The 12,745-nt window shown below is 36.3% G+C and overlaps 1 protein-coding gene across 1 annotated transcript in view; it reads left to right on the top strand.

Annotated features, from left to right (window-relative positions):
• OCA2 (OCA2 melanosomal transmembrane protein) overlaps positions 1-12,745 on the top strand; it is a 176,489-nt gene that overhangs the window by 30,529 nt on the left and 133,215 nt on the right. The window contains exons 6-8 of the mRNA XM_027804503.2: positions 5,716-5,873; positions 7,522-7,604; positions 7,962-8,115. Coding sequence (XP_027660304.1) covers positions 5,716-5,873; positions 7,522-7,604; positions 7,962-8,115 — 395 coding nt within the window. The remainder of the gene's footprint in view (positions 1-5,715; positions 5,874-7,521; positions 7,605-7,961; positions 8,116-12,745) is intronic.

Below are 12,745 nucleotides of genomic sequence, written 5' to 3'. Positions count from 1 at the left end.
ATATAGAGTCTGAATAAATTCCAACATTTCTTAGTTTAGTTACATGTACCTATTCTAAGACATGAACATTTTTATTTTCTGCAACTGTTTGGCCATTCAAACCTTCAGGTCACTTCTGTCCATTAACAGGTTGACTGAAGAACGAATGAGAAATATTCTTGTTCTTCTCCATAACTTATATAGGTGTTCAGACTTGAAGAATCTTCTGAAATGTTAAATATACTCCATGTTTGTTCCTTTCTTTCTAATAACTTCTGTTCTGATCTAAGCAAGATTTAAAATTTTTCTCCAGCAATGGGAGCAGACAGCTGAGGCAGAACTGTGCACTAACTTTCTGAATTGAAATGGGTTTTATGGAATTAAAAAGTAACGGGGATGTGTGGATGCTCTTAAGGAATGATGCAATCAAACTGTGCACTACCTCACTGTCATTTAAAGAAGAGTCTGTCTCCCTGATACAGTGCCTTCTTTGAATTTCCATCTGTGAATTTCCATCTTTACTTTGTCCCTGACAAGTGTTTCTGGAACAATCTTGTTTGTTTTCCTCTCAACCTCTGTACTTGTGCCAGTGCCAGTTATAGGTGAGGGAAAGTTAGACCAGCCTAGGTGAAGCAATTTCATTTTCCTATTTCAGACTGATTGCCAGAACTTCCTTCTCTTGGACCTGAAACCTGATAATAATCAGGGAATGGATTGTGAATTCCTTCTGAGTCTGGCCAAGGATCTTGCATTTTTATAACTGAATTTTAAAGCTTTTCAGTCCTGATCTGATTGTTTGCTTTAAATATTTGCTATCTCCCCAGTAAAACTTTTGGAGCAAGGGCTGACATTTTACAAGCACTCAGTATGAAGGGTTCCTTAATCACTTGCTATTCATGTGCAAAACCAAATTTAATGAAAATACCTCTTCTCAAATCATGGCTGAATGGGTCTCCGGTCAGCCTAAACCAGACAAACCCAGAGATATCAAATTGACTAGTCAGTAGCTGTTTTCACTGACTTACCTCTCTCCTCAGTAGCTCTGAGAGATTTACTTGCATAAATCTTGTGTCCATTCCAGGATTAAGATATCAAATTCAGAAAGGAGATGTATCTCAACAACACTAGCATGTTGAAATTTACACCACAGGCTAGATTCCTCATTTCATTTGGATTCAGCAGAACTGTTTAGAACAATTCCACACATGGAAGTTGACAGGGAGGCTCTAGACCAAGCGGACACAAGATGGGTAAATGTTATTATCAAATTCCTTGCTGAAGTGTCATGAGTTTGAATGATTGGTGCAACTGTGTTACTCATGGAGCAAGAAAAGGTCACTAGGAAAACTTGTAATTGTGCCATGACCATTAGTGTCACTGAAAATCACCTTTCCCACTCCCTGAATCAGAGGTGTGTATATCTATCTATCTATCTATATCTATATCTATATCTCAAGAAAGACTTTGAGGCAAAGAATATTGTCAGATTTTAGCAGGCTTTTCAGCTTCCATGGAGGTCCTAAAAATGGGTTTTTCTTCCAGGGAACATAAACTAACTTAATGAATGAAACAACCTCTCTAATATCTTTTCTTTTTCCCCTTTGAATTTTTTTTTATTTTTTAACTCTAGTCTCTACTGTTAGACACTCCTCCATCATTTTTCCTTGCAGAATGCATTTAAAAATCATTTATGTTTGTTGATGCTGTTGGAAATGTACTAAGCATTTTAGCCTGCAGGCAGTGTGCAAGCTGCTAAGTAGATGGATGAAGACAAGGACCATGTGCAGAGGCAGGCAAAGAAGCAGAATCTGAAGGCATCGCTGAGAAAATGCTGTAAAAAAGAGAGTTTATTAAGGATTCAAAAATTCTAGAACTGATGGAGCACAGAGAGAAAGGGTTCATCCAATGCAGGCAAAATATGGAACCAGATTGCTGACACTCTAAAAAGGAGCAGGGTGAGTGTGGTGTTATGGAGCATTTTTCAGATGGGTAAACCAACAGGTATAGAAAAGCATGTGGTTCAACTTGGTACATTGCGAAGGGATGAAGTAAAAACAACCTCATAAGCTACAAACAGGGATAGGACGTCAAAAGAGAAAACTGCAAGGCGTGATGCAGAAATAACCCGTTAAGGACAACATGTAAAAATAGATGCTAAGACCCAGGCAAAATGCGTTCTCCAAAATGGTAATATCATAGAGAAACTATCAGTGTGACCTGGAAAAAATCAGGATCAATAGTATATAAGCACCTCAGAAACTTGGTGAAAAATAATCAACAGACATAGTATTCTCAAGGTGCATTTTACGGTAGGCAGAGTAGGCTATAGAAGTAGATATTAAAGAAAGCATAAAGTCAGCCATCTACATGCAAATGTAACAGATAATCTCTGTCAACCATGGCTTTTCAGCTGGCTCTGTACGTACTGAATTAATGACATGCTGGAGGGTAGAGCAGGGACTCAACGTTTAAGGAGTGACTCATCTCAGCTACATCCGTTAGTCATCCTAGGCTCTCTTTATAGTTAATAGAGAGAACTGATACTTCTCATGAGCAATTCCTCTCATCTTTGTGTAGTGGTCTAAAATGCAGCAATGAATTCCATCTTAAAAGCACCTTTTTTTCACTGATTTTAAGGGAGCAACGAACCCACGTGCAGATGTCCACAGTACAGTATAAACTTTGATGAATGAACACTGATTTAAACCCTTAGCCACCACATCCCATTCCATGTTGTCTATGTAAGCCACAAAAAAAAGGTAAAGTGACATGAGGTGACTCTTGCACCCTCTTCACTACCTTCTAGGAGCAGCTAATCAGGAAGCAGATCAGAAAAAACAGCTCTTGGTTTAGCTTTGAGCAGTGGACCCAGACTGGTGCCAGATGTAAATACAGACAGCCACTGTGTAATGGTTCGCAAAGTATACAGAAACCCCAATCCCTTGACAGGATAATTCACATCAGTAATATAATTTAAAGAATGGAACTACATAAAAATGAGGCAGCTTAGCCGAAGTGAAATAAAAAATAACAGCTCTGGCTGTAAATTTTGTCAGGGAGATTTTTGCTTTAAAGGCACGTACTGGAGGACACGTTACAAAAAAAGTTCAGAAAAGACAAAAAGTCCTAGCATGGTTAAGTTGCAGAATAAAAAGGGATATTAAAGTAAAAAGATAGTTTTCTCGAAAGTTGGTCACATCTGAATGATTAAAATATAGAGGAAATCATATTCTGGCAATTTAAGGGAAACATAAAAACCAAGATAAGGCAGAAATATTTTGAAGAGCAGCTTGATAAAAAAAAAATATCTCATTTTGATTCATATAAGCATGGCTGAGGTTTCCTCCTGGTTTATTTTGATTCTACCTTTCATAAAGGCTGTGATCTGCTGCAGTCTAACAATGGAGTTATGACAGTCTGTAAATATTGTTTGGAGAAAGATAACTGATGGGATTTCAGAGCCTCAATGCAGACTGGTGAATGATGTTCAGTTCCGCTTGCAATCAAAGGAGAACCTGCATTGCTAGGGCCTTCCTGAAGGTTTTATAAATGCACAGAAAGGAATGGAAAACTTAAGTATCCTCATCTTTATAGGAAAAGAAGGAAGGAAACACTCTTCTTAAAAATAAGGTTTGAATTTTTCCCCCTTTAATTTTAATCAACCTTTATAATAGCTCCTGAATGTGTCATCTAGGTAATTACAGCATTTATTTTAAAAGTATTGCTTAAAAGGAAGCTGCCATAATTATATGCACCTGAAGCTTTTCAAGACATGTATCGCTGGCTACACTCTTAATAATAGGCAGACTGTCAAGAGGCGTCCTAAATCATTGGGTTAATGACTTCAGGTCAGCAGGCCTTTTAGAAGGTATAGCTAATGTCTCTAGTTAAAGGTATAGCTATATTGAGACTTGAGACTAATATTATGTATTAATTAGGACACAGAAAAACTATGATGCCAAATCACACTTCAAACCTTTAGAACTAGAAGAAAACTATTATAATTTGTGTTTATACTTGATGAGTCCAAGATGCTTGGCTTGATGCCCTACACATACTATGGAGACTACCAAGGTGACTACTATGGACCGGGAGGCAACTATGACTCAGCTAAGGCCTGTGTGTGTAAATTCTTTTGACTGGAGTTGGTCTCCTGATGTGTAGCATCTGAGTTGGTTTTTTTTTTATTCTTCTTCTTCTTTCCTGTGTAACTCTTTTAAGCAAATAGATGCTTGGGAGGTTCATTCTTAATGAATGGCATGTGAGTGACGCTGGTGGTGATTGCTCTGTTCACTGTGCTAAGCAGGATGACATTTATGTTACTTTGCAATGCACTGACTGCTCAACTGCCACTAGCTCTGCTAGGGTCTTCTTGTGTTTAGTGTGAAAGATACCTCTTTTCTACATCCAGTTCTTCTGCTGGGAATGTGGACAGAAGCAGCAACTCTTTTAAATATGAAGGACCCCAGCATAATGTCACAAAGCTTTCCTCATTAGAGACTGGTCTACCATGGATAACCTTACTGGGGCTCACTGGGAAGCAGGGCACAGCACTGTCCTGAGTCCCCTCGGACCATATTGTGTTTTTTCTTCTACTGTTAAAATCTCTGAGTTCTGTGGGCAAGAAAATATCTTTCTGGGAGAATCTTTCTGGTAGGTATATGGTCTTGCACTTTTTTTGCAACAGATTCACTCTTTGTAGTATGCTCAATTAAATGTCAGATGTTAAAACTGTGAAGATACTCAAGCGTGTGATTAAGTGGCATGATTTCAACAGGATGTAAATGTGTAAAATCAAGTCTCTTCTTTCCTATCTTAGGTGGTTTGGTTGGTTGGTTTGTTTGTTTGTTTGGTGATGCCTTGGCTGTCTATCTGGTCACAGATAGGAGCAAAACAATTACAACATTGCTCCATTACAGTAACAAATGGGCTGTGAAGAGTTTAAAAGCTTAGGCTTTCCCTCTTTCCCAAACTGTAGGTACACTTCTTTCTCAACCATGCCAGCAGTGGACTATCACAATAATAAGTTTAAATAGTTCTAGATTTATTGGGACTAATAAAGCCAGACTTCCAATGGATTTGTTGATAATGGTTGGCTGATTTCTCATTTATATTAGAGAAAGAATGTGGTTTGACCACAACTCATGCTAGATATCCAAGAAAGAAAGAAAGAAAAAGTAGACCAGGGAGCTGGAGGAGAAAATCTGTGAATACTCCAGCAAACAGGAACTTGAAAATATGTCTTTCAGATGTTTGAAGAATTGTGAGTAAAATTTTGACCAGGCACGAATAAGACATTGATTCTGGTTTACTTTTCCCTGTGGTTGGAGCTTCAACAATGTTTTCCCCAGTAGAAATTCTGTGATGTTTAAATTGCTGAGATAATGATGCAGCCTTTCATCTAGTACAAGCATTTAAATAGCTTTACTTCTCTGTCTCTCTGTGTATTCCTATGTTATTTTGGAGCTTTGGTACTTCTACAGTGTCAGCTGAAAGCACTGGCGATCTCAAAAGTCTCAAATCAAACAGATTTGTTCTTAACTTGTAACTCCTGTTTCCTTTGGAAACCCAGACAAAATAGTGCTACTTGATGAGGAAGTAGACATCCATTTTGTTCTTGTCATTGTTTCTTAAGTATTTTAGCTGAAGAATGTGTTTTTCAATACAAGTTTACTAATTTTTTTTTCCTTCTGGTATTTGTACAGCCTGAAATTTTCACCTTAACTTTATTAACAGCTATGAATCTAACCGATTTTCGTGATTCTGCTCTGTTGAAGTTAGACATAGGAGGTCCATTTGTAGCAGATGTAGCTGATCAGCAAACAGAGGAATACATTGTAGTACAAATCAGCCAGACTGAAGATGCTGGATCTAGGAGGAGACGCCAGCAGCAGGTGATGGTCTTATATTTTCTTTTACTTCTTCTGAAGTGTGTTTTATCACTTATATTTCCACCACCATTGTGTGGATTAAATGGTCATTCTTTTCCCTGCTATGAAGAGTATCTATGTCAGCATTAGAGAACTTATTATAATAAGAGTAAAGTTATATTTTCTTCTGTCTTTAAAATACTTCCTTTAGTTTCCTAACTATTTTGTTCTTGTAAATTTTGTAAAACTTATGTTCCTTGACTGACACTTGGCATGGAAGTTCTTGTGTTTAAAATCGTCAATGCTTCAAAAGTTGTTTTAGAGGAAGAAACAAGTGCAAAGTGCCTTTTTGCACTTATTGAAATACATTTTCACATTTTGTGGCAAATTATTTTCTCAAACGTGTCACACTTATTTGCTTTATTTCTCTTAAGGCTTTCTCATTATTGATGTTTGTAACAAGTTCCTACTGCTCTGTCACGGAGAGCTTGGTGAAGGAGGATCTTTTACAGCCTGTCATTGTATATCACTGAAAAATAAAAATAAGCTTCATCATTTATTAAATAACATTTACATAAACCAACTGCCTCTCATTCTGTATATGTGACAGGGTGGCCTGCCTCTACCAGTGACAGTACAGCTGAACAGTGCCATCAGTATTTGTGCTTACACACAACCTCATGGTCTACAGTAAAGGATTATTCCGACTACCTCAGAATGGAAAACAATTTCATAATGGCAATTACTGTCATAAACCACCCACCCCAGTGATGAGAAGGCTGCTGGCAGTGATCTCCAAGCAGCCTTCACACCGCTGTGGGGCAGCCAGCATGCAGTTGGCTGCAGCAGCCCACCTCTGCTGGTGTGCCAGCTGTGGTCCTGACATGACCAAAGGACTAGGTAGCTAAATTAACCTTCTCTGCCTGCATGCTCCTCATGTATTTCTCTGTGTCAGATGTTCCAAGCTGGCTGATTACGCCATTTTTTTCTTCTGCACTTTGTATCACACATAGTCAGGACAGGTTTAGGATTTAGGCTACAATTAATGAAATTTGAAGTTTTGTGGTTTTTTTTAAGTCCCTCCTCTTTAAAAGAGAGATAATATCTGTATCTACATTTAAAGAGTGTATTTGGCAAAACTTGCATGAATATCAGTGTGTAATAATAGGCAAAATTTCAGAAAGTATTTATTTTCTTGAGATTTTTTGTTTCTTTTTGCTAGAAGATCAGCAAACAGGAGTTTTATTTACTGAAATTCTTCCATGTTCTCTTCATAATACCTGGGAGTGTGATGCTTCTGGGCCTTCTATCACCTGTACCTCAAGTATATTAGTTTTGTTCCCAGGCAGTCCTTGGGAGTGAACCATATAGTTATCTTTGAGCCTAGCTGCCCTAGATGCTCCTAATAGTCAATGCAAAGTGTGATTTAGCATCCCCTCTCTGAAGCACCTCCTGGAGGTATCTCTTACTTCACCGATTGATTGAGGGAATGAGGATGAGTTTGCTCCAGCCTGAACACCTGTAAAGTATCTAATCAGGTGAAACTAATTTAGGCTAGTCTGTGTTATGCCCTGACCACAAAAATGAACAGGAGAAAGAATAAAACCCTAGATCAGAGACGTATCATTTTCACTGACTTTTATTAATATTGCCAAATGTGACTCTCTTGCAGGTGGTATACAACTGGTCTCTACCCTTAAGTTCAAGAAGAAATCAGCAAATCATCACAACTAGAACCTTTCAGATACTCAACAGGTTGGCTGAAAGACTGATAAATGATCCACTGAAGTAGTAGTTTACATAGGCTTGACTAAGAAGGAATAGACAAATACAAATGTATTAAAAATGTTCTATCACTGCCTGTTTCAGAGGGGCAGGAAAGGTTGACTTGTGGCTTTTTAAATGGTTTTACAAAGCTGGTTTGTACTCGAGTTACTTTCTAAACAATGCTGTTTAGATGGATAGAGTGAAAATGTTTGAAAAACTGCTTGCAATTGTAAAGGTAGAACACATATACATGTATTTATAGGTACTTAATAGAAAATGAATACATAAATAAAACTAATGGTACTTCATTCCAGAAATAAGCAAAACTTCTATTTCTTTCACCAGAGGCACCATCTTCATAAACATTCAAGCTTTCCTACAGGAGCCTGGAAGTGTTCCTCTCTCCATGAAGCATCAATACCTTCATGCAAATATAGAGGCACAAGTAACAATTGCATCCATCATCTTAGTAGGCGTCTATGTGCTGATCATACTGGAAGTAAGCCAAGTTTGTATTTTGATTTTTTTTTCCCCCTACATTATAAATGGAGCACAAGGAAGGGTTTCAGTCTTGGGCTTTAATATACTTTTAAAATGTGTATATGAATCCTTGCTGTATCATCAGTGTTGCTAATGGAATGAATAAGATATAAGTGAGGAAATTATTATAAATTGTAACTGATTTTGACAAGTTATATTGATGTTACAGTAGTCTTGTGTATTTTTCTATTAGGACCTATTAGTGTTTTAATATTGTAACAGAATTATGGTTTGGCTGTGAGAGTGAAAGTAAGTCTGGGTTATAAAAGGTGTAGAAAATCTGTTTTTAAGTTTGTTTGTTGGTTTTTTTTTTTTAATTTTAGACCTTTTAAGATAAGATAAAAGAAAAAAAAAAGCTTTGATTATTCCCTTCTTTAAGGCATATCAAACTATGGATTTAGTGTCCTTTTAAAAGGTTAAACTAAGCACGCTTTTAAATAAATGATGTTTAGAAAATATTTTACTGTATTATTTAAAGAAGAAATGGAGTCTGAGTTAGCACAGAGAAGTCAAGGGACAAGGAACTTTAAACATATATTGCAACATTAATCCAAAGCCTTGAGGTACCAAACTTGATGAAAATACATTACATTGCACTAAGGATGGATGTCAGAAACAGCATAGGGCTCCAACTGACTTTGAACTGAAAACACTTACTGTCTTTATTGAAATAAAGAACAGATATGGGGGGGGAAATTATTTTTTAATCATGTATGCATCCACACTGTCAATGAATTCTTCAAGTTGAATCACACCTGATTTACACTGATATGAAACACAGGTGAATCAAATCAAGTCTACAAGGTGCTCTATAGTAAATACGTCCAGCATGCTCATTATTCTTCTACATCCCTTGCGTATTTTAAACTTTTCATCCTGAAATGGTAAGATAGTTGAACACCTTCTAATCAAATCTCAATAATGGGTGCATACAACATGACAGATGCTTTAGACATTTAGATTATGTCATTCAGCAATGGTGATTTATTTATGAAGATAAAAGTGCCTTTATGTACTTTATAAATGAGCAAATAGATATAATATTAAGTGTGGAGGGGGATTGGACTAGATTTTACTATGAATGCATGTAGGCATGCAGCACAGTACTAAAATAATCCTAATACTTTTAAATGCAGCTTTTAGTTTTCGAAAAGCCCCAATGATGCACAACAGGCTTTTAATGTATGTAAAGGGTAGTTCTGTGTTTGCGTCCTAGAAAGCTGCTTTGGAACAATTCATGTGTAAAAGGAAGTAAAAGCTTGAAACCGGAAAGCAAAGCCAAGGAAAGCATGCATTTTCCTGTTCTTTTTAGAAAAAAAACTTTTCAACAACTCATTAGCTTATTGTTTCTGTGAAAAGATAAAGGAAAAAAATTCTGATGTTGGGAGCAAAATCATTTCTGCAAATTCAAAGGCAGAAATAGATACTTATAAGTGAACTTTTTTGAATTTTAAAATGTGGAAAGTCGCCTATTGCATCATGAAGTCATCGATTTTCTCCATAACATCTGTAGGAATGACAAATGCTACAACTAGAGTAAATTTTAAAAAATAAATACGTAAGCTGGAAATAACTATCATAGAAAAAAAAGCCTTGACTGTTGTTTGGCTCCCTCACAAATCTCTTGGGAGAGATGGATGTTAATATTGTTAGAGTATGTAATAGTGGCTTATGTTATATTCAGTATTTAGAACTTTAGTGCCTGAAGTCCTGCTTTCTCAACACATTGCATTCTCTATTCCATTAGCAGTTTTCACTATAACAAAAATCAATTGGTTTTGCTGCAGAAGCTCTCTCTCATGGATTTTCATTTTCAGTGTTGCTGCTCCCTATCTTTTATCAGTCTTTATTGGTTTCCTGTGTTTTATTCATTATCATTGGCAATATAGATTCAACTTTAGACAGTGTGGACACCCAAACAAGTTTTAGAGCTATATTTTGATGTAATTTCTTATAATGATGAAGAAGAGGAAGCTTTTTACCTGTTACAACTCCCAAGAGCCACCTGAAGGTGTGCCTCTTGCTCCTCCTGCACAGCCTTTTTCCCCAAACATGAATCATAGATCTTGTGCCCACAATCTCCTCAACCCCACTGTCCTCATCTTTTAATTCTTCCTTCCTTCCCCTTCTCCCCTTGCCCTTTGCTACCTTAGTCACCAGGGAGTGTGCAGGACTTCTTGCAAGAACATGCTGCAAGGAATTCTGCCTCCTGCAGATACATGCGATGGGAAAAACTGATGAAGTAAGAGATGCCAGCTGGAAAATGAAGTGCATTTACTGTAAATTGTCATTTTCTCCAAACCTACACCACTGTAAAGACGCTGGGTAAATTCTGCTTTGAGGTAGCTATTTGCCTCTTGGCATAGAGGTCAATGCATGTCAAGTACTAGCTAGTCCTTGTCAGTGGAGAAGCCTTACTGTCTTAGGATGTGCTGCTCTTCAGGAAACACGCTAAGCTGTGGAACCATGTTTCTTCCGACATTTAAGTGTTGTTTCTTTTGAAGCTGATTGTGTATTATGTATTCATAAAATTTCTGGTAAAAGAAGATGTCTATTCTTTCTCTTTAAGTTCTAATGATTTCTTTTTATTATTTTTTATTTATTTATTTATTATTTTATTCTTACCACAAATACAATTATTTTCTTACTTCACAGTCCTACCCTGCCCCTTGAGTATACTTTTGCCTACTTGTCCCTTTTGGTATATTGCTTTTAACTCTCTTTAGATGAACATCCCTCAGTTACATTTGCTGTTTGATATCTGTGGGTTCTTTCTTTTTTCCCCCATGTAATCATCCTTTCCTTCAGTAACTAGACATTCATTGTCTTCAAATTGATTTTTCTCCAAATATTGATCAGTTCTCTCTTTTCATTTCAGTCTTCTGTTCCCTCTCCTTCTCCCAGAGGAGAAAGGAGAAAAAAAAATCTGCTGCTTGTGGTATTTTTGAATTTATCCAACCTATAGCATTTTATAGACTTGTTGAAAACAATGAAGTGTTTCATTTTGTTCTTGGAAGTCTACACTGCACAGGAAATTATATTACATGTATGTTAAAAATAAACCCCAGAAGTGTGCCAGGCTTGCCTTTGTTGATCTCAGCTTTACCATCTGACCCTTCAGGATTACTGAGGAACACACGTATGATGGGCTATGAGTATGTTTTCACATGAATCTACAGGGATATCTCATATAAAGTGCTGATGTACAGAGTTCTAAGCTGATGTTGCTGTACTACATTAGTTCACAATGTATTTCAAGATAGGCTCCTTCTAGTTTTGATCCTCAAAATGTGTAGCTTCTTTTGACTGAGAACTTAAAAAAAATTCAAACAAAAAAATCTTAGAAAATTTAATTTTTACAGTTTTCTGCTCCAAACATCTTTGTTCTTTCAGTTAGGAGTGCATTTTGTCTTTTGCTTTCTTTGATTTTCATTCTTTTTGCAGCAAAGCCTTTTTCTATGTATATAACTAAAGTGACTGTTTATACCCTATTCACTCAAACTCTATAAACAGTGGTATATGGCTGTTTCTGGTGGTACAGCATAGTCAAGGAAAAGTAGTGTAGATAAAATCTCATTGTTTCCTCTTTGCAATACAGTAAGATATCTTTAGTTTCTCCTTTTTTTTGCTTGTATTATCCCATAAAGAATGGGATAATACAGTGGTTACCCTGAAATGAAATCTATCTGCCTATCTATATCTTAAAATATCTGTTAATATTATGAAGTCTTATTGGTATTTAAAGAAGTTTTTTGAGTCAATGAAGTTCTTTTGAAATAATTATTAACTACATATTTGCAGCTATGTTGGGGCTGCATTAATTAGAAATATGTAAGGACAAATGTTAAACATTTATTATTAAAGGACAGAGTTTATTAATTTGAATTAATTATTGTGTGCCCTTGTCCAATATTTTCCTTTAATAAGATATTTGGTTTATGCTGTGGGTTAAAATGGAGTGTTAGCTATTTATGATACTTAAATGAGCCAGCAGAAACAAGTATGAAGGTAATAGCCTGTTAAAAGCTATTTTATAAGACATTTTATTTGGTCAGGATAAAAGGCAGAATAACATTCATTTTATAAGAAAAAAAAGAGAAGAGATACCAATAGCACATCAAATGGCAGGAGAGTGATACCAGCAAGTATCAGAAGTTCTGTGAGAATCTCCACAGGGCTTGTTTTATCACAGGAGCTATCATTTAGTTTCATATCCTGTCTTGTAGGTAGCCCTAAAAAAGATCTTGCCAGGATCTTTCAAATGGCTTTTTAATGATCTGACATGTTGAATAACATGTCTTTATTTCTCATTAAAACACAAATACTTTAAAGTGCAATATCTGTCCTTAAAAGCTCTAACTTTTTACTAGCACGAGGTAGGGACTTATAATCACAATTTTTATTACTTCAGTGGAAACGGAGAGTGTCAGTTTCTCTCCATATTACTTCTGTATTATTAACTAGCTTAAATTATGAATAAACATCCCCTAAGCTTAATTTCTTTAACTCATAGCAGAGTGATTTTTAATAGCATCTAACCAGCAGAAATTAGCTTCAGACAGCAAAACTTTTATGCAGTTCAGCCTGAC

The sequence above is a fragment of the Falco cherrug genome, chromosome 2 (genome assembly GCF_023634085.1).
Source record: "Falco cherrug isolate bFalChe1 chromosome 2, bFalChe1.pri, whole genome shotgun sequence".
NCBI classification, from domain to species: domain Eukaryota; kingdom Metazoa; phylum Chordata; class Aves; order Falconiformes; family Falconidae; genus Falco; species Falco cherrug.
The sequence above is the reverse complement of the archived record's forward strand: the minus strand, read 5'-3'. Positions and strand labels throughout refer to the sequence as shown.